At 48.5% G+C, this 18,742-nt stretch overlaps 2 protein-coding genes across 2 annotated transcripts; both read left to right on the forward strand.

Annotated features, from left to right (window-relative positions):
* The first annotated feature begins 1,856 nt into the window (after positions 1 to 1,856).
* On the forward strand, positions 1,857 to 10,148 carry LOC134431876 (complexin-4). The gene is made up of 3 exons (XM_063180131.1): positions 1,857 to 2,023; positions 3,826 to 3,913; positions 9,119 to 10,148. Exons 1-3 carry the CDS (start codon positions 1,857 to 1,859, stop codon positions 9,344 to 9,346), a joined length of 483 nt encoding a protein of 160 aa, XP_063036201.1. The 3' UTR covers positions 9,347 to 10,148.
* Positions 10,149 to 15,577: 5,429 nt separating this feature from the next.
* LOC134432100 (retinal homeobox protein Rx2-like) lies at positions 15,578 to 17,499 on the forward strand. Its single transcript, XM_063180523.1, is given in 4 exon segments — positions 15,578 to 15,765; positions 15,767 to 15,827; positions 15,932 to 16,195; positions 16,704 to 17,499. Coding segments are annotated over 4 exon segments (966 nt in total). The 3' UTR covers positions 17,157 to 17,499.
* The last annotated feature ends 1,243 nt before the right edge of the window (positions 17,500 to 18,742 follow it).

An 18,742-nucleotide genomic window follows, 5' to 3' on the forward strand; every position in this document is an offset into this window, starting at 1 on the left:
TGCCTGGGACAGAATCACTCTGGGGTGAGCTGTGCCTTTTGTCACCAGTCTCTCCTGTGTTTTCAGTGCCAATAGGCCCAGCAGCTTTTGAAGCCCTCTTTGTTATCTTTGATCTCAACAGGGGAAAGCCTTTTGCTGATTGTGAATTTGAGAGCTGGAGGGCAAGACCTCTTAGCAGTCTCTCCCCAAGCCAGTCCTCGCCTTTCTCAATCCTGTGAAAGCATCAGTTCTAGGCACAAAATTATGTTAGAAACATTTCTAGAGGGATCAAAGCCTACAGCAAAGTCAGGGAAGCTTCTGTTCAGTTAAGACCAACAGCACAAAGTTTAACAGGTACCACTTTCCATACACTTGGAGAAGACCCTTGAGACCTAACACTGGAAAAATCAGTGTTTACGAAGTTCCAGCTAGGAGAATTTTAAATAATGATGAAGTAGTTGTTACTTGGACTTCACAATTCTGAGTGATAGTTTCAAAAAATGTTTCTTGTTTAGTCACTAATAATCCTGGATTTCAGAATGTCCTGTGGTGGTTTTTTTCTTGTTGTTTTGCTTTGAGGTTTTTTGGTTTGGTTTGGTTTTGGGGGTTTTTTTGGTGGCTTTTTTTCGTGATGTTTTGTTTTTGCTCTATTTTTTTAATAGTAATAGGTCTGCTTTAATTAGAAAGGCTGTAATGTAGATTAAGGCATTAGGCAAATTGGAATCCTCCCATCTCTCAGTTCTCATCGAAATTATGAGACTGCTGGGAGAACCATTTAGATAATCAAAATTCCAGAATGTTGCATTAAGGCACGTGCAGTCATTGCAGTAGGATAAATGCTCAAAACCCAAACTCATGAACTTTGGAAACCTAGCAGGTGATTTTCTTTCTCAAAATAGACTATGACCTAGGTAGCAGATCCTGGAAATCTTCACCTGAGTAGAGCTGGTGAGGGCAATGATGTGACTAAAGGTTAGGAAGATAAGGACCAACAGAAACAATCTAGACCCAAAAGGAATCCACACTGTTTTCTGGCATACAGATTCAGATTTATTCACCCTTCATCAGCAGTTAGGATTACAAACAGCAGGTGCTTTATGCAGCACCAAAGCAGGGGTCTAGAGACAGCCTGGGGAAGAACAGACAGAAACCCAGAAGGAAGTACACTAGGAAGATCTGACTTGCTTTCTTTGGGGTTACTTTCTTGAAATAAAGCAAACATAACAGTGATGCCTCATTCATCTGCAAGATAAACCAACCATAGGAAGAAGGGCTGAAGAAAAACCACACAAAATATTTCTGTCCAGTGGGATAAAATATTAATGGATAAAAAGAATAAGGGGTTTGGCTTAGTGAAGAATTCAAGTTTTCAAATCTCAGATCTGAGGGCTTTCAGCTCAGTAGCCTGAATTTTGCTGTTTTCTTATGGCTATTGAGTCAAGCAGGTTTTAAATTCAGATCCAGGGAATGTTGTGATCTCTGTGAAAGTGAGAGCAAACTTCAAGACTGAAGATGTCAAAATGCTATTGCACACTACAATTGATTTTTGTGTGTGTGTGTGTACAATTAGCTTAAAGTATTAATGGAAAAAGTAGGTAGTTGCATCTAATGATTTTTTTGGAGTAATCTGAACCATCTGCCTCTATATATTAAGGAGTTCTTTCTTTAATCCAGATTATGGCTGACAAAGTGGTTTTGGCATTCACGTTTCACTAGCACTGTGCCCTTGAAGAGCTGATGTGGCTGTAGAAACTCTCTCGCTTACAACTGTTGTGTTTGAAAACATTTTCTGTTTGGCTTTCTTGGAGTTGTTTTCTTATAGCTCCTTTTTTTTCTTTTTTTTTTTTTTTTTTTTTTTTTCTCCTTTTTTTGAGAAGATGGCCTTTCTAATGAAAAGTATGTTGAGCAACCAGGTAAAGAATTTGGGACTTGGAGGTGGAGGGGACGAAAGCAAAGAAGAAAGCACCCCTTCTGATCCAGCAGCAGCTGCAGGAATGACCAGAGAGGAGTATGAGGAATATCAAAAGCAAATGGTTGAGGAGAAGTGAGTACCTGTTCCCTTATTATGAGTATGGGGCTGATTCTTGGTAACTTTGTGCACAAAAAAATAACCCAAGAAAAAGCCAAACATGCTGCTCTTCAATATTTTTTTTAAAGTAGATGAATCTTTGCTAGAAAGACTTTCCAAAATAAAAGTTCCCCAGCTGGAAATGGTAAAATATTACATTTCCTCTTCCTGCCCCCCCTGTCCCCCATCTTGTAACTCTCTCCTATGCTTTCCTGCTCCCTCCACAGCTTGATATGCTGGACTCGTTCCTAGGTGATGTTACTTTATCTAGAAACATTTTCCAAGATGCTTGTAGTGCAGGATTTAATTCTCTAATGTATATGATTTGTTCTAGAACTCCATGTGGAGTACACTTTCAATATGTAATATTTCATTGTCCACATTTATTATGGCAGACCAGAAAAAGTACCGAGTGCTCATTTATCTTGAGCAAAGGTTTAAGATGGTTTATTATTTTTTTCTAAAATCTACTAAATAAAGCAGAACTTTAAAACCAATTAAGTCTCAATTTTGTCTGTAAAGACAATCTTTATCAATTGCTGTGTTTATGAAAACAAGTAAAATGGAAGACTTGGCGTGTGTAGGGGTTCAAAGCATGCATAATTATAAATAAAACGATTGACTTTTAAATCTCAAATGCATCTGTTCCTCTAATGGTCAATTACATAATGGTTGTGTAAATCCTTCTTGTAAGATGATTATAGGTGCCAGGTTAATGACTGATGGAATTTGAGGTATCCAGGTCTGTATTTAGCATCAGACATTTCAATCAGGAAGCCCTGAAGAGGTCTCCTTTGGTCTGGAAAAAAAGTACAGAATGTTTTGCTCTGCCTTTTGTCAAGTGATATCTAAAAGAGAAGTGACCACCTGCTGGCAGGAAGCTGCTTTAGGGAGACTGAGAAGAAGCACAGGATTCCTGGGACAGGGAAATGCCTGGGAAAAGAATTACTTGTGTACTGTTTTAAGCGAGGCATGTGTCCTATCCCTGCTGAACTGTACTGAGGAAGCCGGGCAGGAATACCCCCACAGGACAGTTAGAAACCGAGAGAAAAGATCATCTCTGGATGAGGTGTGGTGCTGTGTCAGAAGGCTCTGACATGGGCAGAGCATGCTCCTGTTCCAAGGCCCCACGGATTTTGCCCAGTGCTCAGCTGTGCAGGAGTGGAGACCAGAAGGGTAAATATGCCCTGCTGAGCTTGTGCTCAGGCAGTTTAGAACCAGTAACCAACCAGGCTTTGGGTACTTCTCAGATTTTACATTTGTTTGTGGGGGTTTTGTTCTTAGAGGGAGAGAAATCCAAACGCTCATTTTGGAAGCAGAGGAAAAGTAGTATTTCATTTTGGAAGTAGCTTTTACATGCCAGAATACCTATATTGAAATATGTTACCAAAAATCTTTGAGGAGACACATTTTGCAAATAAATGCATATGTAATCCAAAATAAAAAATGGTGCAGACCAGTTCTTAAATCTAAGGAAAACATTTTATAAAATCACAGATTAAGTCAGTGCTCTTCCATACAGGGAAGCTTCAGAATTCATTGCTCTTATGAAACAAATAATGCACGAAGAAAGACGAGGAAAATTCACAGTAACAGAAGCACAGGAAGTGTGGCCCTTTGGCATCACTTTATTGCTATTGCTCCTTTTTTGCCTTTGGACAAGTTACTTATCTTGGGGAATAACTCCCATGTGCAGCTTTTTGCAGCCAAGCAACTGGTTTAGTTCAAAAGATTGTTTTTATTAGCATCTTGAGGGAACATTTTTTTCTGATTTCCAGGATGGAAAGAGATGCAGCATTTGCACAGAAAAAAGCAGAGCGAGCTGTTCTGAGGGTTCACCTGAGAGAAAAGTACAGACTGCCCAAGGTAAGCCTGTAGCTCATGAGCTCTTCTAGTCCAGAGGCCAAATTTCAACCAATTTTAAACTGCCCATTCTTTTTTCTTTAGTGATCTTGGCACTGTCAAATATTTTCAGGAAAACCAAAATATTGAAAGTAAAAGCTTCAAGCAACATATTTCAAATAATTTTTTAATTATTGTGTAATTTTGTAGGCTTCTGCCATGGGGAACAGTGAGGTAATACAGGACAGAGTACTCTTTCCAGGGGTTTGGATCACACATTTGCTCTGATCTGTCACTACTGGGAAGATGTTGGCATATTTCATTTATACCCCTCAAGGATATGTGCTTCTTAGAAATTTGAAAGTTTATTTGTATTACTCACCTGCCAGCTCTGAGTCATTACCACTCATTTTCTGATCAGTACTTTCCCATGCTTTTTGATTAATTAAAATGGAGAAAGGTAAAGAATCTCTCTCCTGTAAATTTAGCTGCTAAAAAATGTAAAAAATCCAAACCAGTCATTTAGGGACTCATCATACACAGAAAGAAACCAGCACCTGTAGCCTCATCTAGCCAAACTTTTAAATAAGCATTCAGAGTGGAGTTGGGTCACCTCCTGGTGGCTGTGTGGCTTCCAGAGGGAAGACAGGTGACATCTGAACTCAGGTAAGATGTATTCCACCCCTAAGAGCCTGGTTCCTCTGGTGCTGTAGCTGGGCAACATACCCTGAGGGTGAGTTTAATTACAGAAAGATTAATTATGCAAAAAAATTAAGTCCAAGATTTTAAGTGATTGATTGGATTGGAGGCCTAAGTCTCTAAACACCAGCATTTTAATTAGCAGCTGAGGAGTAAAATATCATTAGGCCTTGCTTTCCTTTTGGAGGCATGGGCTGCCAGAGCTTGCAGCTGCAAGAGGGGCTGCTTTGGAAAGCTCCAGGATACTCGAGTGTCCAGCTCTCAGCTAAACACCAGTGGAGCTGGGTGTCTCTGGTTTTCAAATTCTCCCCCTAGCAGTGCTTTTTGCAGCTGGAGATGGTGTCCAGGCACCAGCCCCCTTGGCTGAGCACTCAGAGACACTCGAGCCTGCAGGGGTGCTCTGACCCATCTCCAGGAGGATCTTGGCTTTGGCATGTACCAAGTACTCTCTGGGGCCATATTTCAGTAATAACGGTAGAATATTTGTCTCCAAGGTAGGAGAGTAGCTCTAAGCCAGAAAACAATATTGCAGGACACGTTTTCCTGCATTTGTTTCTCCCTATATAGCATTTCTTGGTTTTCATCAGCCCTTATGAAAACATGTTATAGCAGGAAGAAAATGAAACTTCTACATGCATGCTAATGTGTCCCTGTAAAACAATTCAGTGCTGTAACACAACACACTGGCAGCAAATGCTCTCAGGCTTGTGATAATGCCCTAAATATTTTGGAAGTTGAAAGTAATTTCAGGTAGCCTAGTATGGTCTAGAAACATTGAATATCACCAGTATCAATCACTAGCAAGCATTTTAAGTAAAAGCATGAAATTCAGGACTAAGCAGGGCCCCCCTTTGCCATGTAAAATCTAAAGCTCCATGCTATCTGGGCCAGATTTGTAAGAGAAAGTAGACCCTTAATGAACCTAATCCTATTAACAGAGTTGTCAACTTAGGTTTGTCATCAGAAAGATGTTTTTGGCCATGAGACACTTGATCTATGGACAACTTTTTCATCTTTGGTGTATTCAGTGCCTCACATATATATAAAACATTTTTAAAACTATATAATCATAGACATTAGTATTTTAACAATAATTTTTTTTTAACTCACCAAACTCTCTTATCCACTTGCTGCCTTTTTCCTGAGCCGGGATTCAGTAATCAATTAATTTCTGCAAGGTCTAAACACAGGGGCATGAGCTGATGGTGAGCTGTGGAAAGAGGAGTCCCAAGGCAGGGGCCAGTAGGGAGCAGCCCCACTCCCCAGCTCTGTGCTCCAGGCTGTGGTCTCTGGCTTCTCTGAGGGTGTTCCTGGGCAGGAAAGCTGCTGGCTCCAACATCTGGCTCCCTGTAGCTACTTGCAAGGGACTTGCAGCCCTTCAATTGCAAAAGGATGGTGTTGCTGCTGTATTGCTAATTTAAGTCCACCTGCAGGTCAAGGCAAGGTGAACTCTGATTTTGGATGTTACTGGTGCATGACAGGTGATGAATCCCAGGATAAGGTCTGGAGTCAGCTACCTAAGGACCTCTGCACATAACCATAGGCAAATGTTACGGCAGGATAAGTCAGGCACAAGGAAAGCAGTACATCACATAGGGATGCTGGAAAAGAGTTTGGCTCCCTTGTGGATGAGTCTGTGAGCTTTGATCTTTTTGGTTTACAATCAGACTTCATATAAGCAGCGTTGAACCAGCATTTGGTCTTCTTTGCTCCTTAAGTTGCACAGAAGACTTTAACATCGTTGTTCAGAGAAACGAAAGTGCCATTAAACAAACAATACCAAACTTTGATTGCTCCTCTCGCCTCGTGGAGGGCCGTGTGCTCCCTGTGAGGGAGCTTGACAAAACTTCCAGTGACAGAAGCTGCCTCCCTGAGGGACATGGCTGCTCCTGTGGGCACAGACTGTGTCTCCCCTGAGGGACATTGCTTTTTCTGCCCAGGGGACATGGAGCTGTCTAATGTTGAACTGTATCCTTTACTTGTGGGAGCCAAAGAAGTAATTTCCCCTGTGGTGGTCAGATGGTGACCATGTCCTGCTTGCACTATCTTAATCCTTCTCACATTCACATTTTTTCTCATTTCTGTACACACTTAGTGCTACAAAATAAAGTTGGTATGCTTGAACTGGACCCTTGCACCTTAATTTGGGCAGAGGGCTTTAGTGTCAAACTGTAACAAAGCAGGTATTTAGGCAGTTTTCTGCTCACACCTACCTGTGTATCGTTGTATATGTAAAGAGCTCTCTTGCATCTATAGCAAAACAGATCTGGGACTGGCTACATCAGAGGCATAATCAGGGTCAAAAAATATTACCGTGCACTCAGACTCCACCGCCAATGCTGCTGAATTGTCAGAATAATGTCTGACCCAGTTTTGGCCTGGGCACTCTCCCAGGCCGTTCCCACGGCCAGTTTGGGAGCTGGGACAGGCGTTCCCAATGGCAGTTAGATGGGACCACCCTGTTTGGGAGGGCAGCAGAGTTCAATAGCATCCCCGTGGGTTTTCCCAGGCCAGCTGGCCTTGGGGCAAGAGACCAGCGCCAGGCACATTTAATTTAGTGAAATAGACATTGGTTCTGTGTTCGCTTTTCCATTTCAAATCCAAGTAAACAGGAATCAAATGCTCAAATGTTGGAAGGAAGCGAAGAGGCCGTACGTGCATCATGTGCTTCTTTGTTTCTTGTTGAGCAGCCCCACCCTGTTGAAGCTCATTTTAGGCCCATTGAAGCTAAATGCCAAGTGGGTAGAGGCAGGTGGCTTGGGCAGAATTGTACTGCTTTAGACGATATCTCAGTATATTTGTTTTTGGTGAGAGAACACTTTGAAGCCCCAAACTGTTGCACATCACGTCCCAGACTTCCATAGGACAGTGGGCTTTGGTGCAAGAACATGCCAGACAATTGTTCACATTGACAAAGATGTGAATCACTACAGCAGTGTTCAGTGATGATGCCTTAAGTTGGAAATAATTCTAAAGGAGAGAACATGTGTGATTGTCTGTTTAGGGACAATTGTTCAGTAATTAACATTTTTTTATCATCCTCTACTGCTGCTGGTGAGGATTTCAAAAGGGCTAACTCCTCTGATAGTTGCTGAATAAAAGCTTAAAACCATTTTTCCTGCTACACAATTAATAAAAAATACCTCTTCTGTTCAGGAGCTTGTTTCTAGCTCCCACAGATCTGACTCCAGCAACCCTTATCAAAAAGGTGAGGAGATATCCTCACCCATTTTATCCACATAGCAGTAACAATCCTGCTAGAGCTCCCTACAGTTTCACAGGAGATATGGGGGGAAATCAGATTAAAGGGAAGTATGGTCATTGCAAACAGAAAGCGTGGAAATATGGAACCATAAATAGTGGTTATGCAGCTGACCACCCCCAGCCTGCCTGTCCTTGCTGTGGCCTGCAACAACGCAGACATTGCTCATGTATGTCCTTGCATTCATTTGTCCTTTCATTCATGCAAAACCCAGACCCCTCACTCTAAAAAACACCTCCTGCTGACAGCATTGCTGCTTATTCATATCAGGCCTTTGCTGCTGTCATGGTTAATTTTGGAGATGTAATGAGGCATTAATGCTTATCTTTGATGTGTGAACTGTGTCGAAATATCCTGTTCTTCTGAGCTGTGGATCCATCAGAATCCACCAGAAAATGTGAACAAAATCACCATTGTTTGAAAAATTGACATAATCCCACTGATGGAGTGTTTCAGTGGGCAGGCAGGAAGCAAGTGTGTGTAGTGCTTACTGCATCTCAGCCCTTTTAATTGCTTAACTAGTTTCTTCTCCCGTCTCCTTTTGCTTTCTCAGACTCACAACCAACCTCCCTTCTCTCTTTTGTTGTCCAAGTCCTCCTATTACCCCACTTGCCAGTGCTGCAACACTGATTATGTGCCAGGCAGCTCCTGCTCCTCATCACAACTCAGAGAGGCCAACCAAAGACCTAGACTGAGTTCAGACATGGTTTGGGAAGGTGGGGGGCCCTTTTTCTAGTGATTCATTCTGAAGTTTAATGCATCTTTCTTCCAGAAGGCTTCAGTTTAGTGCTGACACCTAAAACTCCCCTCACCTACCCCACCCAACAACTGAATAAGGAAATGGTACCTCAGCTCTTCTAAAGCCCTTGTTTCATTGAGCAGAACCTGACAGGCACAGCACAGCAGCTGATAGGCTCACTAGTGTCCTGCAGCATGGTTTTGGGGGCTACAAATAACTTGGAATGGAATCCCTGCACCATCAGCATGGCAAAGGTTTCTAAAATGGCAAGTGACACTGAGGGCTTCAGTTTTGACAGTGCTGAAGCCCCTCAAAGAAATATAATTGGCATTGCCCAAAAAATCTTAGAACTTTCGTGGAGGCTTATTGAGGCCGGGAATTCACAAGTTGCACACAAAAAATTGACTGAAAAATCTGTACACGTTTCGGTTCTCCCTAAAAACCTAAAAAAGAACAAAACAAGAGGCTCACTGGTAGATCCTGGGAGAGCAGAAATAATCTCATCTGCTGGTTTTGTTCCCTGCTTTAGAGTGAATTGGATGAGAATCAAATACAGATGGCTGGAGATGATGTGGGATTGCCAGAAGACCTTCAGAAGATGGTGGCAGAAGATCAGGAGGAGGAAGAAGACAAGGACTCTATCCTGGGCCAGCTGCAGAACATCCAGAATATGGACATGGATGCCATCAAAGAGAAGGCACAAGCCACCTTCACTGAGATGAAACAGGCAGCTGAGCAGAAATGTTCCATGATGTAGAAGAGCCACCACTGCCCAAAGGCTGTAACTTCAGTCTTGTGTTGCTGGGGATGCAGAGGGAGAGCAGGCAGAGGGAAGCCCTTAGCTCTAGAGCATTCAATGTAAATATAGAAAAGTGATGAGAGAGAGACTTAAAACCCTGAGGGGAGAGTAAAATTTTACCTGCTGGGACTGCCTAGAACAAAGTTAGAATTGATCCTCAGTTTTTAACATAACTTTTTCCCCCATGGAAAAAATGGCTTTAAAACAATTAATATTGGAAAACAAATGTGCCTTTTTCCATTTTTTCCACATGACTGAAATGCTATTAAATGTGTATGTTTGAACAAAATCGTACTTCTGATACATCACATAGAGGTAACCACTCATTTAATCCTGCTTTCAGAAATAAACATACATATTTCCTATAAGAACATGTCTGTTTCAAGCATCTTGAGGCAAACACAGCGCTCAGATATTGACATTTGCTGCAAAACCTTGATTTTTAGAATCCTCTCAGTATTAAGTGTAGCAAAAGGCAAAAAGTGAAGCATGTAACTCAACAGCTTGGGCCAAAACTGTTGTCATATACACTGAGTGGGGGCTTGGAGGAAATGAGGCTTGGTGGCTCTCAGTGAGCTCTGCTCTGGGGCAATGCAGGCTTCTCCAGTCTGCTTTCACTCCCCAGCCTCTCAAAGCACTTCAAACACCAAGGGACAGCAGTGGCTCTCTGCTTGTCTGCTCTCTGTGCCAAATTCTGGGGCTGGCGGTGCCAGCGCAGGGCCAAAAGCAGCTCCCCACACTGGTTCTGGGAGTTGTCTCCAACGAAGGCTAAATGTGGAAGGTTATGTCAGGGTGGGGCACCTAAACCTAAGGAAAGCCATAGTTCTCACTAATGTTAAATCTGCCTGTGCCTAGGGGACATGCAGGCTGCTACTCCCAAGGAATTCTAGAAAATTAATGGCTTTGTAAGTTCGCCAAGAGCTAGCCTGGAAATTAAATTTGGAAATTAATACATGTAGCACCTTCCTACAGGTTTATAAGTCTCTTTCTCTCTCTCTCTCTTTCTGCCTCTAGCCAATCAAGTAAAAATAATAATTTTAAATTAACAAATTCACTAAGTATGATTTACCTCCTTTCTTTCTCTTTTCCTTCTTTCCTTGCTTGCTTCCTTCCTCTTCTCTTTGTCTTTTCTCTCTCCCCTCCCCTCCCCTTGCTTGAAAACCTGTTATCCATTTTCTTCCCCACTGTAGCATTAAGAAAATACGCTTTTTTTTTCTTGCTCATTTCCTTCTTACCTAGGAAACGCAGAGTTTACAAGTTCTGACCTTCCTTGCTCTTTCCAGAGGATGTTCTAGTGCATTAAATGGCTCCCATCCAACAAGTAATTTCTTTAGTGGACAGAACCTATCTCCAGCAGGTCCCTCAAGCATCAGAGCTATTTTGCCGAAAACCACCAAGACTTCAGATCTGATTTCTTCCTCTTGGGATTCTGCTCTCACACGGCCCCACAGCATCAAATTATCTATGTGGAAAGACGAGTGGGGTATTTTAGGAGGTCTTTATGTAAAGATAAAGTATATAAAATAGTCACCAGCTCAGCTCAACCAGCCTGAGGTTTGTGAGGCTCAATGCATTTCTCTCTGCACTGGTATAAATCTGGGGGCTCTCTCCACACTGTTGTGTTGCTTTACAGACTGAATTGTCCTATCTATGAAACACCACAATAAACAAGCCTAAGGATTTTGACCTTTGAATTAAAATGTGCTTGGGACATCCCAAAAATCTTACCGAAAGCATCTGGTGCTTTAAAGGACCTAATTAAATTTGTCAGCAGATATATGATCAGCATTTTCACAGTTTAAAGGGTCAGAGAAGAAAGTACAGTCAGAATCACCAAACAAATGATTAATGAGATTCCAAAAAAAGTGTCAGGGCTGGCAGAGACAAGTGGGACTGGGAGGTGGCTTGGGACTGGCACAGGATGGGCGCCCAGCCCACTGAAGTGCTGCTGGTGCAGGAGTGAGCTGCCTTAGGCAGCACTGTTAGACCAGAGCTCCCACATTTAGCCTGGAGTGGCAGGGCCGGGGCAGGGCGGGCAAATCTGCGCTGCCCTCAGCAGGAGCCTGATCTCCAGCTCGCCGGAGGTGACTGCCTGCTCCTGGCCGCGCCTGCAGGGCTCATCCCCCCGGCACCGGCTGTTCCCAGCTCCAGCCGCTAGGCACAGGCCTGGGGCGGCACACGAGTACATGCAGGAGGTGGTGAGGCCACCCCAGGTACGGGCAGCCCTCAAGGGGCTCAGCCCGGGGGACAGGGCACAGGGCAGCCGCTGCATGTGCTGGTATGCGAGTCCGGGAATGCTTGTGTTCACATCTGTGCACAAATGCTGGTGTACGCGTGTGCACGCAGCTACGCACGTGGGAGAATGGACAGGGACATGTCTGTGTGTCCGTGCATCTCTGTCAGGAACAGATTAAAGGGCTAGGTCACATGGCAGCTACTGCTGGACCGACCCTACCTGGGATTTGGGTTCTTAGAGTTAATAGGATCGCTGGAGCTCAAGGCCGTCATCCCATCAAGATAAATGTCTCTAGTGCCCACTCTTAAGCAATCCGAATTCAATTAGGCTAATTGGAAAACAAGTAAAGAAGGATTGTGTTAATATAGCCTTATAGCATGAACCTCCCCTCCCTCCCAAACGCCAGCACCCTCGCACCCAGCCCACGGTGCCCCCACCAGAAAGGGCTGCCTGGCTCCCAGAGCCCATTCTACACCCACAGCCTGCACAGACAGCAGGACAAGATCTCTGTGCAACTCCTGGGTGCCAGACAGGATTCTCGGAGGTGAGAAAACACAGTTGATTCTCCTGGGCAGATCAAGCAAAGTCTCATCAGAAAAACAACGAAAGTGTGAGCAATACAGTGACAGGAGGAGACAATTTCCTCGTGCATTATGCTTCCAAGAAGATTCTGAAACTGCGCCCCTAGGAATTTTTGGGGAGGAAAAATTCCTTTTTTTGGGTTGTTTTTATCAATCTGCTGGATGATACAGAGCATGCAAACTGCAGGAGGGTACAGGTTCACTCTAGGTGAATATTTCCTCCTTTGCCTTGCTTCCCTGCTATTGATTTGCAGTCTAACCTTGGAAGCCCCATTTATTTTTCAGGGAGGTTCCCCCCTGCTGCACATCTTTGGTCTGGAGAGTGATGTCTCTCCTGTAGTGTGACTTCAAATCTCTGCTCTGCAAGGCAGTAATTATTTCACCTGGACATTAAAAAAAAAAGGCAGGAGAAAAGGAAGGAGGAACCTGTGGCATTTTATGGTGCTGATTTCATTGCATGAAGCCACATCCCATGCATATGTCTCAACAGTGACTACAGGATGAAAATTACTTCCCTTTACTCTTCACTGTACACGTGGAAGGACGTACAGCAGACAGCTGCACTTCTCCATCTTGAGAACGTCTGTTACTCTCCAAGCATAACTTCAGCAGAAATTTTAATAAAGCATTGCAAAAAAATAAAAAAGGTGATCAAATGGGGATACCCCTTGGAAAGGCAAGTAACAAATGCTGCCTGTTTCATCCCCTAACGAATACTCTCAAATTTGATTCTGGTTGCCCCCACAAGTTCCCAAAGGTCAATAGTCTTTGTAAAGCTGGGAGGTACCACAGGATCCCTTTCTGAGGCTTCATACTAATACAATACAGATCCCAGAGGGCTGCAAGCGATTCAACTGACAGCCGGGACATCAGACCCAAAGGGAAAAGTTCAGTTACCATCCTTTGCCTATCTAAACCCTCTGTGCAATCAGAGGAACCATTAGACTTCTTCCCTCCCTGGAGCACTGTAATGCCTCATGCGTGTCACACAGTCTGTGCCTGAAGCATGGCAAGAGAGAAAAGACAGATCTAAAGCTGGAAGAGTCAGAGTTCTCTCTGCTCTGCTACACGGTTATGGGGTTTTTTTCAGGTATTTTTTCAAATTGGGATAAAGGGAGTGGCTTCCTCTTTCAACAATCCCACTCGCCTGCCAGAAGGATGGTACAGTGACAAATGTAGCTCCACATGGAAAACGCAAGTGGAATATTCTACTGCTGAGCAAAGAGGAGCCTTCTCTGTCAGGGAGGAAGGTCTCTTGTGTTCTGTGTGGGACTCGAGCACCGTGTTCCAGGGCTGGAAAGCTTTTTTTCTGCCTCATATTGTAATTAACAGCAAAAAACCCGAGTATTGACTCTAACGGACAACTTTGACAGGTACCCCAAAAGCAACATCTTTACCCTTTATGGCACTGACTAAAGGGGTTTTTGCTCCTTCATCTTGCATTCCTATCTTTCCTGACTATAACAAGCAAAACTGATTCCTAATTTTGCCCAGGACTTCTGGAGGGACAGGTGTGTTTTGTGCTGATTTTGAGCACTGTAAACCCCCAGCTTCAAATTAGAAGAAATTAGGGACATTGCACAGTTCATTCATCTTCACTAATAGAGTTCCTGGGAAACACACATGTAGATTAAAGGAACACAATGGCCCCTCGCTGATTGCTTTGAGTACCCTCCAATGTCCCTACAATGGTATTGACTGGCTCTTTATAGTGTCCACAAAAGCCACACTAACCTTTTCTTGTCTCTTCTGTTGGCCTCTTCCCTCCGTGCGAACGGAGGTCTGAGTTCTTTCGGCCTCAAACCAACCCCCAAGCAGTCAGTGGTGAACTGAGGCAAACCTCACCTGAAGCTAGGAAAAGCCGTGCACTCCTAAAAGAAACCTGCTTTGGGACAGCAGAACATAAACTTGCAAAAGGTGTGGACGCTGGCAGAAGCAAGCACTGCCAACCTTTGAAGTGATTCCTCTGAAAAAATCTACATGATATGTAGCCTGATGGGGAAGAAGGGGAATAAAAAAATGCAGATTTATTGAGAGAGGTCACTTATTAGACTAGCTAATATATCTGGAAGAACAAGCAGTAGCAGTGGTGCTTTTCTTCCACATTCACGCTTCTCAGGCTTCAAATGGAAGCATCCTAAAGCTAAGTGTAGACTGAAAATCACTCTGGATGTTACTGCGTTTGTCACATAAACAAGCTGGGACAAAAGGTAACTGGGAACTGTTGGTGTGAAAATGACAGAAAGACAAAAGCAGGGAAAATATCGATGCAGGATACGTGATGCTGTTATCTTGTTGGTTCTGTGGAAGGTCCACGTCTTCCACCAAGTCAAGTACAAAGAGAAATGTGTGGGATTCGGGTCCCTGCCTCACCTCCAAAAACATTCTGTTCATCCCCCATGAAGCTGTGCCCTGCCTGCTACCGCTCCCAGCCCCACTCGCATCGTGGAGTACAGGGTCACCGAATCAGCTCTTCTCACAGGCTCTGTCCTACAGCAGCATACTTGAAAACTTCCTCGCAAATATTGCTTAGAGCTTCCTCGGGTTTGTGAAGTCCGAAAGGCTGAGCCCACCTCCTGCGTCCATCCTGCCCGGAAGCACCCGGTCTGTGAAATGCCTTTGGAGGCAATCGGGCGCAGGGCGAGTGTCCCGCAGAGCACCAGCGCAGCGGCTTTTACCCCAGAGCCCCCGACTCGGGCCGGGGCCGCGGATCGTCCCGCAGGGCAGCGTTCGAGCGGCCGCCGTGAAACCGGCGCCCCTACAAACCGTCCGGGAGGGACCTGGGCTGAGGCCGTCGGACAAGAGAAACGCGGCGAGGCTCCGAGAGCCGCCGAACCCGCTGTCCTCCGGCCCGGCTCCTCCGGGCTCCCGCCCCTTCCCGTCCCGTTCGCCGAGTCCCCTTTACCGCGCCCCCGGCAGCGGCTTGCCGCGGCTCCCGCCGTCCCGGCGCTGTCCCCCCGTGCCCGGCGCGCCTCTCGCCGCCCGTCCCACCGCGGTTTCCGAGAGCGCTGCCCCGGCCCCGGGGCTCCGACCGCGGCGCTCCCCCGGGCCAGCCCCCGGCTGCAGGGGGGCCGCCCCGCTCCGCCTCGGGGGCCCCGGATGGCATCGCCCGGCGCCGTCTGGGGCCGGGGCCGGGGCCGGGGCCGGCGGGGAGGGGCGGGGCGGCCGGCGGGGGCCGGGGGATGCCCTGCCTCCCCCTCCGTGCCGAAGAGGTGCGGGGGCCTCGCCTTCCCTCTCGCTTACCGCCCCCTGGCACTCCTCCCCCGCCCCAAGGAGGCCAGCCCGCCGGCGACACCGTGCCAGACTTGCCCGCGCCGCCCTGAGGCCGGGTGAGACCGCAGCGGCGCGGCGGAGCCCTGGGCCGGCGGCCTCATGCACCCGCCCGGCGCCCCGCTCGCCATGGCCGAGGGCGCCTTCTCGCTGGCCGCCCCGGCGGCGCGGAGCCCCGGCGGAAACCCGTCGAGGCTTCACAGCATCGAGGCTATCCTGGGGTTCACCAAGGAAGACGGGCTGCTGGGCGCCTTCCCGCCCGACGGCAGCGCCAAGGAGGCGGACCGGCGCGGGCCCCGGCACTGCCTGCCCAAGATGCCCGGAGAGCAGCCGCCGGCCGAGCCCCAGGGCCGCGCTGAGCGCTTCCAAGGTGAGCGCTGTGGACGAGCGCAGGGTGCCGGGGGGCGGACGGGTGGGCGCCGCTCCTCCGCGCCCCCGGGCAAGCCCCGCGGGGAGATCCCGTCGGTGACCCCCCGTCTTCCCCTCGCAGAGCCGTACTGTCCCGGCAGCGCCAGCCCCGAGCTGCCCGCTGGCAGCAGCGGCGAGGGGAAGCCGTCGGAAGAGGAACAGCCCAAGAAGAAACACCGGCGAAACCGCACCACCTTCACCACGTACCAGCTTCACGAGTTGGAGCGTGCCTTTGAGAAGTCCCATTACCCCGACGTGTACAGCCGCGAGGAGCTGGCCATGAAGGTCAATCTGCCCGAAGTCCGCGTCCAGGTAACGCCCGGCCCAGCTCCCCGCCACGGCCCGGCCCGACGCGCCTGGGCGGGCGCAGCCCCGCGGTCCCGGCGGCCGGAGCAGCCCGGGTGCGGCCGCGGGCCCGTGAGCGCAGCGGGGCCCCGCCGGAGCGCTGGGCAGGGCTGCCGCACGGCCGCGACCCGGCCCGGCCGGCGGGACAGCGCGGGGCTCGGGGCAGAGCTGCGTCCTGCAGCCGCCTCGTCGGTGCTGCTGCCGCCCTTTGAGCGGCGTGTCCCGGCCCGGGGCCGCTGAATCTGCTGTGTGCCACGGCAGTGGCGGGTGGATGGGCGGGCCCGCTCCACTGCGGGACTGCTCTCCACCGAGCGCGGGGCTGTGGGTCGTGGAAGAACGCCCGAGCCCCCCAAATTCCCTTTTGCCCCAGCTCGGCAAAGTGCGTTTCCCTCACTCTGTTTTGCATGCACCGCTGCAGCCAGAGGTGAGCCTCTTTCTGCTGCCTGGGGCCTGGCTGATACAGCTCTGCTTGCAGGTTTGGTTTCAGAACAGAAGGGCTAAGTGGAGGCGGCAGGAGAAATTGGAGGTGACCTCCATGAAGCTGCAGGACTCGCCCATCCTCTCATTCAACCGCTCGCCGCAGGCAGCGCCCATGGGTCCTCTGAGCAGCAGCCTGCCCCTGGAGACGTGGCTCAGCCCGCCGGTGCCCAGCAGCACGGCCCTGCAGAGCCTGCCCGGCTTCGTGGCCTCGCCGCAGAGCCTGCCCGGCAGCTACACGCCACCGCCCTTCCTGAACTCTCCGGCGGTGACCCACGCGCTGCAGCCCCTGGGGGCCATGGGGCCGCCGCCGCCTTATCAGTGTGGGGCCACCTTTGTGGACAAGTTCCCTTTGGATGAGGCAGACCCGCGCAACACCAGCATTGCCGCCCTGCGGCTGAAGGCCAAGGAGCACATCCAGTCCATCGGCAAGCCCTGGCAGACAATCTGAACTCCCTCTCGGCACCTGGGAGAAAGCCATGGGGAAGGCGCATCCCAGAACGTCTGAAGGACATCCTTACCCTGCTTTGGCTGCCACGGATGGATGGCCAGGCACAGGAGGGCTGTCCCTTACACTCGCCTTTCCCCTACGCCTTGACTTGCTTTTGTATTTTGTGGTCCTTTTAGTTCCCTTTTCCACAACCCCTGAAGAGTTAGGGGCCTGATCATAGCTTAGGAAAAACAGTTTCTTTTGCTCTCCCTCCTTGGCTGGATGCTTTAGCTGCAATAAAAGCTACAGTAGGGCAAAGAGCTATGTAAGGTGGCTGGGAGCTCAGGACTGTTGTACCTGGGGAGGGGGTTCTACTTTTACACCATTAAATGGTACCATCTGCATGGAGGTTGTGTATCATGTTTCTGAACCCAAACGGGCATCTTGGGCTGGAGCCTCTGCTCCGTGTGATGTACAGAGGGGTGGGAGATGCCTGGCTGTGGGCTCTTCTCTGTCCTCCATCAACAGAACCCTGCCCAAGCTGCCTGTGGCATTGGGGCCTGCATCCCCGTGATGGAGAGTGTGCCCAGATGGGAGTGGGCAGGGGGGGCTTAGAGCCCTTGCAGTCCTCGGGGCAGGCACACTTCTCCCCCCATTGCCCTTGTGGAGCAGTGCCAGGCTCAGGTGGGCTCTGCAGGCCAGAGTCAGTGGCAGTGCTTGCCTCTGCAAAGAAGGGGAACGGCCGGACCCCCAGGGCTCCTGCCCCCTGCAGCCCAGCTGCCCACAGGGACACACAGACGGTCTCCGGTCGCGCACTGACACCCGGCTGGGGCCTGGCAGGCTCATCCTGCCCGCTCTGGCTGCCCAGCACAGCCCCTGGGGGCTGGCACAGAGCTGGGCCGTGCCCGCTCCCCTGCCCACCCAGCGCCCATCGCCAGGCTGCCCCAACTAAAACTGCGGCATCTTTATTTTTCATTATCTCCGTTACTGCCTGTAATGGGGCTGAGAAGCTGTAATGAAACACCCCTTCTCCTCTGCTGGGCATGGGGTGCTCTACACACTCGGGAGGTTGTGGCAATTAATGTTTCTCATTAGGGAAGAGAGAAGGATGCACAAGTGCCCTCATTGTGTCCTGGGGATGATTCAATGCAGACTGGGAGACCTCTCCTTTCACCATTTCCCACTCGTTGTGGCCAGACAAAGGCCGGCGTCTAATTATATTTTCACAATCTGTGTGTATCTTTTAAGAGTCCAGTCAGAAACAAGTATGTCAGCCTTGTTCAGCTTCACTTCAGAGAGCTTTTTAACCTCAGACAGCAGTTTCTAAACATCCCTTCATAGCTTTCTCCCCCATCTCCTCCATCTCCCCCATAGCAGCCGCCATCTATTGTATGGAGAGCTTCTTTTACAGATAATAGGAATGCATCTTGTTTTCAAACGCCTTTTCCTCTGTCCCCAGCCTCCCTGCAGATCCAACCTGCCTCTCTGGACCAGAGCACCAGTTCAGGACCCCCAGCTTCCCTGCCCTGAGCTGTGCTGGTCCAGGGCACGCAGGGAAGCCAAGTGGTTCCCCCTCAGTCTGGGGGGAATGAAGCCCTGCTGGGGGA

The sequence above is a fragment of the Melospiza melodia genome, chromosome Z (assembly GCF_035770615.1).
Source record: "Melospiza melodia melodia isolate bMelMel2 chromosome Z, bMelMel2.pri, whole genome shotgun sequence".
In the NCBI taxonomy this organism is placed as follows: domain Eukaryota; kingdom Metazoa; phylum Chordata; class Aves; order Passeriformes; family Passerellidae; genus Melospiza; species Melospiza melodia.